Source organism: Galeopterus variegatus, unplaced genomic scaffold (assembly GCF_000696425.1).
Source record: "Galeopterus variegatus unplaced genomic scaffold, G_variegatus-3.0.2 Scaffold283, whole genome shotgun sequence".
NCBI lineage: Eukaryota > Metazoa > Chordata > Mammalia > Dermoptera > Cynocephalidae > Galeopterus > Galeopterus variegatus.
This window is the reverse complement of record NW_007726394.1, coordinates 658,285-673,408: the sequence shown is the minus strand read 5'-3', so window position 1 is coordinate 673,408 and position 15,124 is coordinate 658,285. Positions and strand designations below refer to the sequence as shown.

The following is a 15,124-nucleotide window of genomic DNA, read 5'->3' as shown; positions in this document are numbered from 1 at the left end:
TTAAAAATGCATATGCCTTTTGACTGGTAATTCTGCTTGCAGGAATGTATCTTATAACCCTTTAAATATATACACACATACTTGCTTTTCATTGATGCTCTTTTGTAATGCCTACATTTTTTGCTGTGCATATTGTGTATGCATACACACACATATAATTTAAATACTTCTACTCCTTTCCTGGGATGGAGTCTGCCAGTCATGCCTCTAGTATGTTGTCCTGGAAACCTAACCACGCTGGATCAGAATTATCTGATAAATATATACACACATACTTGCTTTTCATTGATGCTCTTTTGGAATGCCTACATTTTTTGCTGTGCATATTGTGTATGCATACACACACATATAATTTAAATACTTCTACTCCTTTCCTGGGATGGAGTTTGCCAGTCATGCCTCTAGTATGTTGTCCTGGAAACCTAACCACGCTGGATCAGAATTATCTGGGGCTTGAGATTGGAATTCAGATGCAAGCCAGTCTCTGCTGGTCACATAAGTGTGGACCTCCCAGGGTTCCTCACAGCCCCAGGAAGCTGAGACAGAGGGAAGTAAAGCCAGGCCACGTGGACCACAGGAAGTCAGAGCACCTGTCACTGGATTCCTGTCCCTAGTCTGAATCCCCCTGCAGGCTGACTTCTCCTGTCTGACTTTGGGTTACATGAGATACCCTAGCATCCTTTCATATATTCCCCAAATCTTGTTTTTCATTAGCTGGAATTTATTTATAACCAAAATATCTCTGTCAAAGACACTCGGCATACATCCATACTTATCCCACAGAAGCTGACAAGTGGCTTTCTCTAAGAAGAACACAGAGAATTCATGCGACAACAGGAATTATAATACTCTTACATTTGGACCTTATTTTCCATATTGAGAATCTCCCAGTGACCTTAGGGACTATGTAGTGAAGGTTTCTATACCCATTTTACAGATGAAAAACTGAGACACAACATAGTTAAAGACTTTCCCAAAGGGAAGAGCAGACTGAAATAACAGACTCCTCGATTATATTTTTGGGTTTTCTAGTATACCATGTTGAAAGCAGAAATAAATCAGGTGAAATGAGCCTTGGGCCTGCCATTAAAGGGGATGAATTCTTTATTCTCTAGCTGTGTCTTTCTGCCTGCTGATCTCTACCCGCCTGTCTGTCATGTGCTCCTCCCTGGCCCAGCATGGCTGCCCTGGGCTCTGGATCCCACCTCCCTCCTGCCTTACCTCCAGGCTTCTGGAAGCAGTAGCACCACTCATTGTTAGAGAGCTTGCCATCCTTGAAAGAGTCACAAGAGTTGAAGAGAGGCTTGATACAGGGCTCGTACTTATCCAGGTAGATAGCATTGATCTCTGAGTGGTCAAGGAGGAGGTCATAGTTCATGTCCAACTTGTTGAACATCCAGCCCAGGGAGTCCTTGCAGATGGGCAGGATGCTGGTGTCAAACCCTGTGAGGGAAAGGCACATCTCAGCTGCCACTGAGTCAGGTCTTTGCCACCATGTTCACTCCCCAGATTTCTGCCCCTAGGAGAAGCCAAGGGTCCACCCTTACACCCTCCTCCCCTGAGGCTCTTTTCGTCCCAGAATATAGTCTCAGTGGTACTCTAAAATATTTTATTGTTTGCTTTTTAAATGAAACAGTTTAAAATACACTAAAACAGAAGTCAGCATTTGAGGAAAATATTTTCTGAAGGGAACAAATCCCCAACGCTAACTTATCTGTGATGTAAGTATGGGTTTTCATTTACTAGGCTTTCTTAAAACAGGGTATGCCTGAAGGAAGCATACAGACATGGTGGGTGGAAGGTATAACTTATAATACTGAAAGCTATGCTTTTCTATTTAGGAAAAAAATTTGAAAAACCCAAAGAATAAATTATAAAAAGAATAGCAATGAAATAAAACTATATAGCATAATCTGGAAGCACTGATTACATCCCAGCAGATTGTTAAATCCCAGTCTGAACATTAATGGCAAAACAAGCCAGGTACCTGCCTCTGTTCCCATTTTTCTTTCTGCAATCCCCTAAAGAGATACATGAGATGGAATCCAAATCAACTCATGCAATCATTTTTCTTTCTTATTTCCCTGGGGTAGGGGAAGTAGTTTTCTTGAAGAATTATTTGTTTCCACAACGAAAACTGTATGCACTCAAATAATAACACTTAGCTCAACACTCAGGATATTGAGCCCACTGTAGACAAACCCCAAAGCAGATATGCTCCACATCTAAAACTCATCTTTCTTTCAGAGTCAAAGACACCACACAATCTTAGGTTATTCCATAAACTGAATTTCTAGGACTAGTTTTATTTACCTAGAATACTGATGATAAAAGTTAATGTGCTGCTGTATATAAAGCACTCTTCTAAACAATTTATACTTCGTTATCTCACTGAATTCTTATAACAGTCCTATGAAATGGGACTATATCATCTCTACTTCACAGATGAAAGAAATAACGCTCAAGGTTATACAACTGCAAAACTGGGATTCAAACCCAGGCAGCCCAATCCTGAGTCTACATTCTCAAAGCCTCCAATCCCAGGGCTGCCTTCTGCCTTACTTGATTCTCCTGCCTTGAGGACATCCAGTTGGCTTAGTATGCCAAGCTTGGGGATAGTCAGCACAGGGGGATGATACAGTAACTCCAGTGGAGGGTCCTGAGGGGACTGACTGCCCACTCCAGCAGTCCCTGCCCTCGGCCTGGTCACCAGGTTTCTACATGCATCCCCAGGAACCCCCCACTTAGTTTACGGGATATAAGATAGAGCAAAATGCCCCCACCCTTTTAAAAAAATTTATATATATATATATATATATTTTACATTCTATGATGTTGTTGCGGAGCATTGGGAGGGAGGGGGAGAGGGGAAAGGGAAAGGAAATGGGATGGAAGAAGGAGGAAGGAGGAAGGAGGAGGGGCAGGACTGAGGCCTGTGGCATCCCCCTCATTCCCACAGGGGACACCAGGGGGCTTCCAGCGGTGGCCTGGTCATTGCTGGGCTGTGCACCCACCCTTTTGAAAGCAGTGTCTCTACATAAAGCAGAGTCCAGAAGCCAGTAAAGTAAGTTCAGCACCCTCTCCTCTGAGCTCTCATAGAAACCTGTGCTTCTCCGTTGTAGTGTCCATGCTTGTTAATTGCACTACAAGCTCTCCGAGGGCAAAGACTTTCTTGTTCCCTTCAGTAGTCTCAGCCATGACAGGCAGTCAGTGATCAATAAAAATACTTGTTGGGAGACGTTTTCTAGGTACTGCAAAGTTTACCCCTTCAAACATAAAATCTTTCATTTTAAAATTTGTTTTGATATCTTAGAACACATCTTAAAAATATCCCTTTTTCCCAGAAGAGAGACTATTTGACATAATGTGGCCTCTTCTTTGACTGAGCATCACGACTGTCAACAGTCTCTGTGATGATGATGTCCTCAGGGGCTACTGAGTAAGGGAAGATAATTTGCTCTGACACTACATGGCTCTATACTTCTGTACAGAATATTTTACATAATATGCATCAATTTTATAGGAAATTGACATTTTAATACACAGGAAAGAGGAGTTTACTGCTGACTAATCATCAAAAAGAAGTACCAAGCTGGTTGGGCAGTAGTCAAAAGGTAAAGTCCACCCCACTCCCATTTGGAAGGTTCTAGAAAAGGATGGTCTTCATCAGTGTCTGTGGTAGCCTGAGGTACGGGGGAAGCAGTTGGCCCTTCTAGTTGGCCCTGGGTGTACAGGACCCAGCAAGATTCTACCGCTTCCCCTTTAGAACTCCTGGACTGACAAGCACGTTCCCTCCTGTGGCCTTGAGGACTAACCAAGCATCATTCCTTTATACTCCTTTCACTCCACTTGCTTCAGGACATCAAACCTAAAAGCCTCTTTGGGGACTCAATTTGCTTCTGGCCAATGGCAGGTCTTTTGCAGGCTCCCCAGCTGTCTAAGAGGAGCCTCTGGGGACTGTGAGGAGCAGCTCTCCTCACATCAGTCTGCTCTTTGTTGAAAGGCTGCTCCTGGACGATGGCGGGAAAGTTTCTCTAGACCATCTGTGAATTAATTGTTCACAAACTCCCAAGGAACCTCTGGCAGGAATGGAAAAAAAGCATCTTACTTTGCCTTCCCCACAGACACAACCACAGTGAACCACTCTTAAAACACTTTTAGATTCTGGGAAGCAAATGTTATCTTTCTTATCTTAAAATAAAAGATCCAAACTATTAAAATAATTGTCCTGTAGATCAGTATTCTCTACTGGTTATCTCCAGAAGGCTATGAGTGGCAAAGAATTACCAAGGATGAAGGCAAATGTTTTTATTTTGGCTGAAGACCAGATGCCAGTCAAACTCTGGATCCCAGCAGTTGCCAATGTAAATTTTTACCTACTTCATGCAATCCAGGAGCCCTACTTTCAGAAATTGCCTGAACAAGCATCAGATCAGGGATGGAGTGAAATACTGTTTTAAACAACAATAACTGTTTTTACATTTTGACTAAATATACTTGTCCCTTCGTATCCATGTGAAATTGGTTCCAGAACCTCCCTTGGGTGCCAAAATCCGCAGATGCTCAAGTCCCTTAATATAAAATGGCACAGTATTTGCACATCCTTCCGCATAGTTTAAATCATCTCTAGATTACTTTTAATACCTTACACAATGTAAATGCTATAAAGTAGTTATACTGTATTTTTAAATTCATATTATTTACTGTTGTATTGTTATTTTTTATTGCTTTTTTCCCCCAAATATTTTCGATCTGCAGTTGGTTAAAACCTCAAAAGCAGAACCTGCAGATAGAGGGCTGACTGTAATATCAAAATGTCTACATACAAAAGGCCGTGGCACAACTAAAGGCCGTGGCACAACTATATGTATTCGAACAATTGTGTTGCTCAGTCATCCATTCTGTGCCAACTGACCACAGTGTGGAAAAGCCTACCCCTAACCACTTTTGAGTTAAAAGCATCGAGAGACTCTATCAAAGTGCAAATACGAGGGCCTGCTCTGAGTTTTCTCTTCAGCTTATGACAAGGCTAAGTATGTTTTCTGCCAATTTAGTAGCTGAACCCAGCGGGAGGCTCCTTGAGGAATCTACATGTTAATGGATGGGGGAGAAGGCCACTTGCCTAGGTGTTTCTATGGAAAATAAAATGCAGTTTGACCAATGACACAAAGACATATTATCAAAAATGTTTGCTACAGTGTTGCTTACATTAGCTAAACATTAGCGACAACCTAAATGTCTCAAAATAAAGGTCTAATTAAATAAATATCCATAAATTGGAATTGTATGTAGCTATTACAAAGCAGAATATTTAACAACATGAAAGAGTCATATTTCTAAATGATAAAAGGTCATGAAACAGTCTGTAAAGTATGATCCAAACTTTGTAATTATACACACACACGTATCTATACTTTCCTATATGAAAGGAAAAAACCTCCAAGTATATATACCACAACATGCTTACAGTTGTTAAAACTGTGGGATTATATATATTTTGTGTGTGTTTTTTCTATATACTTAATGTAGTTTCCAAAATGTCTATACTACACATGATATTTTTGCAATCAGACTTTTAAAAATATAAGTTGTATTTTTTCTTGATTCTAAAGCATCACCCCTTCCTCCATGTTTTACTATTTCTGAAATTGCAACATATTTAAAGTCAATGTGTACATTTAACATAGTGTTTTTTTCCCACCCCAAAATGCTATTGCTAAGTCAATAATGTCTAATACCTGAGGAGTCGTGATATTTAAGACAAAATAAATTAGCAAAAGCAAAGTGATCTTACTGCCTTGGGCTGTGTCAGAGCTGGTGGGCTTGATGACTCTATTTGCATCCTCATGAAGAGCTCCAAACCAGTCTTTCAGCCGCGATGCAAGGTTCCTTAACTCCTTGTCTGTGCAGGCTAGAAAAAGCAAATTGATCAAGCAGTGAGTCCATGTGCTTTCTGCCCTCAGTGTGCCACATTATTGGCAAAGCCACGTTCAAAGCAAACCTCCCTTTCCAACCACACTATAACTCGCACCCCATTCTGACAACACCCCAAAGGATACTACTGTGACAAATGAAGAGTATGACACAGAGGGAGCCTAGATGCCCAGGGCAAGCAGCATTGTTCAGAACTTGAGTATGGACTGCCTCCGAGCTGGTAAAGCAAGCCACGGTAGCCCCACAGTTTCACAGCACCCTCCAAGGACCATCACAGATCCTTTTTGTTAACCATATAAAACTTGCTACTGCGGTTTTTCCAGAGAAGATTACATTTTCCACTAAACTCATGCCAAAAGATAAACATCCAGAAATAGCTAATGCTCTCATGGAGGAGCTGCCCAGGACACCAGAAGATCCTAGTAATTGTAGACTTTCAACTTTATTTTAGCCCAAAGTTTGGATTTGTGGATTTGGCCTATTTTGTTAGTCTCCTCATGAACTTGTTCTTGACTTCCACTATAGACAGATGGATGCCTTCTCCGTGGAAGAGTCCTTTCTATCTCAGCCCATCTATAACAATCCAGCTCATCTTTTAGGGTATGATAGAGTAGTTGGGGCAGACAGATTCTCCTTCTAAGAACAAGAAGAAAATCCGGATGGGTGGATGGGTGGATGGGCAGGTGAGTAGGTGGGTACAAGCTATTTGAAGCTTTCTTAAGGTGCTAAGATAAGACTTGAGGGGAGAAATCTCAAAAGAGGGAAAATAGTGCAGAGAAGGGAGCTGCCTTTCCCTAACTCTCTGATTTTTCCCTCAGGGCATACCCTAATTCTGGGTCCTGAGAACCCTGGCAAAGGTTCTCACTGGTACCAAGCGACAAAAAAACCAGCAATGCATTTGGTGGCCTTCAGCATCTAGAGGGACACAAATCAGATCTGATGGGCAAAATCCCAATGAGTAAAAAAGGACAAAGAACCGAACCCCACAACTGTCACTTCCAAACTCTTTTTTGGCGGTTGGCCAGTATGGGGATCTGAACCCTTGAACTTGGTGTTACAAGGCGGTGCTCTAACCAGCCGAGCTAACCAGCCAGCCCAAACTCCCAAATTCTAATACTTCAGGAGCAAACCCCACAACTGTCACTTCCAAACTCTTTTTTGGCGGTTGGCCAGTATGGGGATCTGAACCCTTGAACTTGGTGTTACAAGGCAGTGCTCTAACCAGCCGAGCTAACCAGCCAGCCCAAACTCCCAAATTCTAATACTTCAGGAGCAGGCAGCTAAGAAGTCAAGGAAAATGCTGCTACAATGCAGAGCCAAGTTCTGAAAGTCTCCTGGTGCCGAGGAGACACAGATAGGGCTCAGAACCTGCCGGTGCAAATGGATCCCAGTGGACAACCCAGGCTTTCCACTGGAAGCAATGGGTGCAGTGAGGGAAAAGAAGTAGATGGGGTCTCACCAAATCTCCAAGCCAGCCTTCAATCAGCACAGGCCCTGGATGAATTAAGGTGATCAGCCCCCATTTGTCTGCCTTGCAAAGGACAGGGTGAATCCTCTCTAGAAGAAACTATCACACAGATCCTGTCCTCATTTTTATAACACACATCTGGTTTTTGGTCAAGCCCATCTTTCTTGAGTCTGGGACTCTGATGGAGAACACGACTTCCCAGACCTCAGCAGGAAAGGTCTCTCCTCACCCTCCATACTAGAGGAGAGGTGGCCAAGCCCAGGGTGGGTCTATGTACCTTGAGTGTGCTCATTTATAACTGCTGCCTTCATTCCAGCCAGGATCCAGACTCCAGACTCTGCAAAGCACGGAGTGAATGTCTGTCCAGTGTTTATTCCCAAATTGTTAATGACCTCAAGCTGTTGTCTTGCTTTTAACAATCAGAACATGACTGTATTTTAAAACACCAGCCAGGAAAGGACACTGAGAAACGTCCTGACAGGCAGCAGGGTGTAACACCTCTGGAGTCGCACTGCCTGGAATGATCCCAGTTCCACCACTTACTGGCTGGGTGACCTCAGACAAGTCACATAACTTCTCTGCACCTCAGTTTCCTTATCTGTAAGCTCAGGATAATGTCATCATACGCCTATGAATCAGAGTGTGTAAAGTTCTTAGCAAAGTACACATACTCTTATATTAGTAATCACTCGGAATGTGCTAACTACAATCTTTATTATCATCACTGTAGTTATTTTTAAATAGAAGATTTATAGGTAATCTTGAGCAAACATCACAGCATTCAGAAAACCAGTAAGACAAGTGCACCTAAATGAAACTGTCATTGGCCACATAGGAAATAGGTGAAAATAGATACTTGTGCTATCCAATAAGTTGCCACAGCCACATGTGACTACTTAAATTAATTAAAATTAAATAAAATTTAAAATTTGGTTCCTCAGTTGCACCACCCCATTCTAAGTGCTCAGTAGTCCCACGTGGCTGGTGACTTGCATTCTGGATAGCACAGATACTGAATATTTCCGCTTTAGCAGAACATTGTCCTGGATAGCACAGGATGGAGTTGGCTATCGTTTTGGTACTTCCAGCTTTCTGGAGGTTGATCAAGACATCCTGACATCCAAGGCCTTTGTGTCTACTCCTTCCCTTCACCCTTTTATGATGCACTGAGAAAGAAGATAATAAGCCCACACCGGCCAGGAACCGACATCTCCTGCTAAGCCATGCTCACAAACAGGACAAGCTGCAGCTGTTGCTGAAGGCGGAAATTCATAGTTTTGCCAAGGTACTGAAACTGGTCCTCAGGAGTAGGCCCACACGAACATGCTTATTGCCCCAACCCAGAGCCTCTGGGGGGATTGGGCACTCACTTTTCTGATACTGCACAACTCTAAGCAAGAAAGGATGTGGTATGTTTTTCTGAGGGAAATAGGATGTGGGCTCTACAGTCAATCTCACATTTGAAAATAAAAAATTAATAGCATCTATTTTTCTCTCTATTGCCATGCATACCAACTATTCTAAATGTTCTCTGAGCAGAGAAAATTGCCAAGTCAACTTGCAAAGGAAATCTCACACTGCAAGATAAATTAGTCAGTCATGTTTAACTAAACCCTGACAGATGCGCAGGTAATCTGTATCTTTACAAGACTGCTGAATTTCCCACAGGCTTCCTGAAGTACACAGGCTTTGGATGGCTGATGGAATCGGGCACTGGAATCTTGAGAGAGTGAATCTGTCACTCAGGGACAGGTCCACAAGCAGGGAGCCACTGGCGTGGGTAGAGAGAGTTCAGAAAGCTGAAATGGAGATGGGAGGCACTCAATTACTGCGCCCTGTTCACTCACGATGTCCTCAACAGATTAGTCCTTATGAAGAAAAAGTCAGGCACAGTCTGCCTGGAGCTTGATACATCCCAGAGAAAAAAATAATCAAAGAAGACAGCCTGGAGAGAGCTATTTGTTCAGATTTGGTATTCCAGCCACAACACCCAGGCTGCCAATGGGAGAAAAATGCTTGCCTTTTAAGGTGCCCATCACTGCCCCATATAAAGGTATTAACTGGGAATTAATGCAAAAATGGGGGACCAAAAGGGTATATCCCATAGACTTCCTTCCTTCCAAAGGAAAAATAATTTTTGTGGAGAGAAAACTGTAAAACCATACCAACTGCCATTCTTGCACTCTGCCCTGAGCTGGGCCAATCCTTGTGATTTCTAGAGAGAGGTCCTGATGGCTTCTCCATGACTCCTGGTGAGAGAAGCAGGATGCTCAGGCCACCAGTATCAGACTCTTCCAGGGAAAAAATGGTGCTACCTTGGGAGAGGATTCGGATTAATCATGAAGACTAGGACCTGATCCCTTTGCCACTACATTGCCTTCCAAAGCGGACAAGCGCCAGCTAACCCTCCAGTGCTCCAGTTTCAATTACATCCCCTCCTGTCTCCTCCCTGGTTTCAGCTTGCTTCTAATTGCTCTCATGCTCCCGGTGGTCTCTGCCCAGCATCCTACGTCCCAATGATGTTTGCCTCTTTGCTGTCCTGTTTCTACAGGATGCTGCACCTCTTTCTTACATGACCTCAGTCTGCTCTGAGGTGGCTGGTGTGTTGGAAGCATCTCTGGGGTCCACTGACCCCCAATCTTTGCCTCCTTCGGTAGTCAAAATGGTAGCACCAGATACTCACATCCCTCAGGAAAAACTCTTGAGAATTGTCCTGGATCCCTCCAACTTCCTCACCCTCCCTACAGTTGGCGACAAAAATTTCGCTGCTTCTTGCTATCTCCACTGCCTTTATTCCAGTCCATGACATTACCAATACCTCCCACCAGGACAACTGGGACAGGCTTCCTAATGGTCTCCCATTTGCTTCCCGCATTCCTTTCTCCATCCAGCAGCCAAAGGGATCTTTCCAAAATGGACATTTGATCAACTCACTTTCCTGCTTGAGCCAATTCAGAGGCTCCCAGTTGCTCTGCAGTTATGTGCATACCCCATAATGTGACCTAAATGGCCTGCAAGATCCACTCACTGAAGACCTTGCAGTCTCTTTCCTGCATCCAGTCCTCCCCGGCCTTACTGCCTCTCCCACACATTCTTCAGCCTGGATACCCCTCTCCTCTTTGCCTTGCTAATGCCAATTCCTCCTCAGATCTTGGCTTTAAAGTTACTTCCTCTTAGAGCACTTCCCCCCGGCCTTACTGCCTCTCCCACACATTCTTCAGCCTGGATACCCCTCCTCTTTGCTTTGCTAATGCCAATTCCTCCTCAGATCTTGGCTTTAAAGTTACTTCCTCTTAGAGCACTTCCCTAACATTCAAATCAGTGAATTTTCCTTTTTATGTGCTCCCAATGCCATGCTCCTCAGATAGCATTCAACGCACCTGTCATTTCTTATCCTCAATACCCATCTCCCCTCTAGACAACAGCTACATAAAACATGCCCTGAGTCTGCCTCAGCACTGGGGGCCCAGCCTCTAACACAGTCGGCTCCTGGCATGAAGAATGCTCTCGATACATACATACTAACTGACTATAATCACCCTCTTGTTGCCTTTTGTAAACTTCAATTTTTCCATCTGCAAAATGGCATAAGGCTTAGCTCACAGCATCACTGCATGGAATAAGATAACATCAGAAAAACGTAGCTCAGAGCTACTGGCATATAGCAGGGACTCAATACATTTGTGTCCTGTGACAAAGGTTGAAGCGGAGATGGTAATGAACTACTCAGAGACAATGGAAGTTGTAACCAAGGGACTAGGAGCGACCACTCACTAAGCAAGTGAAGACCAAGAGTCAAGGGTCCAATGGATATTTATTATGAAAGCTGGGAGAGAAGTATGTGAACAGGGATAAAGGCGGAGGAGCCCCTGAGACAGAACCTCCTGAAATTTTATTTGAATAGACGATACTGTATACTCCCCTGAGTTCAAGAATGCAACAATTTCTATCAGCTGGTGTTATCCTGAGAAATACTGTATGCAGCATGTCCCACATGGGTAGTGACGCCATGTGTCTGTTCTGGCTGTGGCCAGAGGTCATGGCCATCCTCTTAGCAGAACATATCGCAAGATGTTAACCCTCTACAGTGTCTCCTTCCCATACCCCAACTATCTGCATAATGTTAGAATTTTATTGTTACAATTTTTTTTAAGCCTGAGGATGTGCTTGTGATATAAAGAATAACATCTCTCCTTACTTATTTTATCAGCAGGTCAACAGAAGTCCAAGAGATTCAGGTTGCAATTTCTGTCTGCCTTCTCCCAAGTAGATAAGCTCCACAATTGGGGGGGGGGATTGGTCCAGCTTCCCCATACCTGCATTCCTAGCACTTCTCTAAAGGTGCTATGCAGTAGTTGTTCAGAATATATTTATGGAAAGAAAGCATGAATGGACAAATTCATGGGTTAGAAATTCTCCAAGTTAAATAGCTATTAAGCAGCAGAGACAGGGACTGAATCCAGACCATTGTCTTGCTGGGCCATCCCTGTGAGCAGGACTGGCCCCTTGCATAGACTGGGCCTGTGGGTAGCCAGCACTAACTGATGCATTGAATATATATGGTCCACACTCCAGGTTGAGAACAGTCAACACCTCAGGCCCTCACCTGGAAAGGCAGCTGTACCACTGATGCAGATGAGCAGCTGACCGAAAGTGCAGGATGGAGGGGAGCAAGTGAGACTCTTGCCTTCATTAGTTTTGCAGAGGGAACAATGGTCCCTTGGAAGGACTGCAAACAGCCTGCTGTGTGTGTCACATGTGCAGCCACTGGGGCTTCATTAGAGACAAGTACAGTGCCATTGCACATTACTCCAAAATGTGAAAAAAGACAGCTCCCTCCCCCAGAAAAGCACAGCACTCAGGCAGAGAAGGGCCCAGGTAATTTAGTCCCTTCCCAGTGGACTTTTCCCTTCTGTTTGGAAAATAGGAACAAAATGCAATGAGCAAGTGTAAATAAGGCACATGCAGTCTCCATGGAAGGTATATAGCTTTGGGAAGAAAATGTGATCACTGTCTCCACCTGGGCATCTTCTCCTCACTCCACTCAGGGCATGGAGCTTTAAAGGGCTTTAGGCCAGACTGGATTTGACTGTAGTGTTCAAGCCTAGAGGACAGTACAAGTGACCCAGCTGGTGGGAGGGAGAGGGATGCTCTGCTGCCAATGCTATAGGATGGAGAAGCTGTTCCAGGGATCCCCTGCAGCCCTGCTGGGGTTATAAAGGAGGAGACTCTGATCCATTAGGATTTGCTTACAGGGCAGAAAGGGAGGGATTGCTATGTAAATAAATGTCAGTAGCTTGGCTCTGCCTGCCCCAGGCCCCTCTGTCCTCCCTCAGACAAAACCAAGGGCCAGGGAAGAGCTGGTGAGGAAGTTTCAAAATAGATGATGGTTTTGAAAGGAGAGAGACAGGAACTAGGAAATCCAAGCTTCTTTGAAAAGTGCTCCTAAAGGCTATAACTGCTGTTCCAAGCTGGCCTCAGGTTATTAGTGACTTTGGGGGCTGCATGACACCCTAAAAAGCCCTTCCAGAGGATTATTCAAAAAAGGGAAAGGAGACAATCATAGGTATAAAAATACTTGGGAGATGGTATAAAAATGAAGGTGGGACAGAGGATAGAAATACTTTATTCAAAGTTGCAGTGTTAATATCTACTATAGAGACAGTGAGCCAGTGTGAGTGAGTCTGTGTCAGAAATCCTAACTGCAGCCATATCTGGACCCCCAATTGGGGATGTCTGAAAATGGCATATCTGACACACAAGCATTGTAGGATATCTGCAAACTTCTGCTAGGGAACCAATTACTGACATACTCCTGTAATACATGAACTCTTTCTGCTAAAGAGCCAAAAGAAAAAATAACCCACCTGTCACACAGACCGACATCCCTTTCCCAGTCTAGCCTCACCAATGCTTAGCTCAGGGCTCTGGCAGAAGCTAATATGAAAACAATCAGAATGTAATTTAAACTTTAGTGCCTCTGAAGGTAATTAAAGAGTTGGGCCAGACTTGAGTTCTCTCTGGGAGGAGGCCAGGAGCTCTCTCAGAAACGGAGACCTGGTGCTGGCTGGCCCTTTCAAACTAATCTCCTTCAGCCCTCCCAGGTGTTGTTGTGAATAATAACTTAATCAGAGCAGCACTGGATCAATGCACTTAGAGTGTTTGCAATTAGCAGCTCCTGTAAAAGGTCCAACTGAGTTTTCTTTAGGGTGGAGATTAGATGCTGGGCTAGAGCCTGGATTCGAGCACACTTCAGGATGCCTTCCTAAACTGCCTTGCAAGTGTCCGGTCTCTTCCCTCCACTGTTGCATTCCCAGGCTGCTGGTAGTCTTCTGCACGTGTCCTTCTCCCAACACAGGACTCCTCCTCAACACCAACTGGGTCCCTCCCGTGGGTGAATATCTAGCACACAGCAGGTTCCCTAGTGCTGGAGAGATGTGTAGGAACACTGTGGAGGGGATGCTACATGCCATAGGAGCTGGAATGGGCCAGAAAGAACAAGTCTGTAATTCCCTTAGGAACATGGGCTCTAATAAACTGGAATGCAAATAGGTGAGGGTTGATTCTGCTTAGCACAGTTTGAGGAGAAATAACCAGTCATTCTGCTTTAAAAGAATCCCAGGAAGAAAGGAGAGAGTAAGACAGAGCTGAGCTCAGATCCCAGCTCTACCATCCTAGCTAGACTATGGACAAGTTACTTTCCAATCTCCAATTTCCTCATCTGCAGAATGAAGGTGATAACAGAACTGGCTAATAGGATGAGGAGGATTAAACAAAAAATCACTGAAGTGCTCAGCAGCAGGCCCACCACATAGTCTGCACTCAGTAGCTGTTTGCTATGATCTTACTGTGTTTGTGGGCACAGGGCGGAATGGTGATCAACCAAGTAGAAAAATATGAAATCAAGATCATGCAGATGGTATTTTCACATGACACAACCATATGAAGCCATCCAGCAAGATGATTCCCCTCTGTTGTTTTTCAAAGAAATTAGATGATATTGCCTAGGTCCCACAGTTGGTAAGTGGCAAAACTGAGATTCAAACCCAGGTCTCTCAACTAGAAGTACTTTAATCTGCTCACATACCACAATCCCAGGTTCCCCCAAAGTGCCTGTATCTGCTGTCAGGCACAGTGGGGCCTCTTCCACAACATGAAGATCATGCACTTGAGTGGAGGGGTTGGAACTACACTCCCTCAGGCTTCTGGGTCTGACAGCCCTGGGTTTGAATACCAGCTCTCAGTGTACAAGTTGTTTCTCAGGCAAATGACTGCTCTTCTCTGAGCCTCTGTCTCCTCATCTGTAAAATGGTGATAATGGTTGTGGTGAGGATTTAGCTTTCAAAAACCAACAGGCAGCCACTATCATTTCTTGGAGGAATCTGAAGAGCTGGCAGCACTTACCCTTGAGAGGCCAATTGATAATAAGCGCTCAGCGACAAGCAGTTTTAGAGACAGAAAACACAGTAGGGGCTTGCTGAAGGGATTTTAAAAGCATATACAAGGTGAATCCTTTTTCTAATTGGAGATCATCTAACAGAGATTTGAGCAAGGTTATGCCTGCTCAAGTTAAATTGCGTTATATGTAATTCCAGTTTTTACTTTTCAGTGCCTAAAACATCGATATATATGCATGTTCTCTTACCCTTAGGGAATGCATTGTCCTTTGTAAAAACAGGCACAGGCAAAGGAATTAGGGCCCCACTATTCAGGAGCTTGCTA

General features: G+C 44.0%; 1 protein-coding gene across 1 annotated transcript in view; it reads right to left on the bottom strand.

Annotated features, from left to right (window-relative positions):
- SPOCK1 (sparc/osteonectin, cwcv and kazal-like domains proteoglycan (testican) 1) overlaps nucleotides 1-15,124 on the bottom strand; it is a 93,225-nt gene that overhangs the window by 14,076 nt on the left and 64,025 nt on the right. The window contains exons 3-4 of the mRNA XM_008566993.1: nucleotides 5,795-5,911; nucleotides 1,222-1,443 (exon numbers count right to left, since the gene is read on the bottom strand). Coding sequence (XP_008565215.1) covers nucleotides 1,222-1,443; nucleotides 5,795-5,911 — 339 coding nt within the window. The remainder of the gene's footprint in view (nucleotides 1-1,221; nucleotides 1,444-5,794; nucleotides 5,912-15,124) is intronic.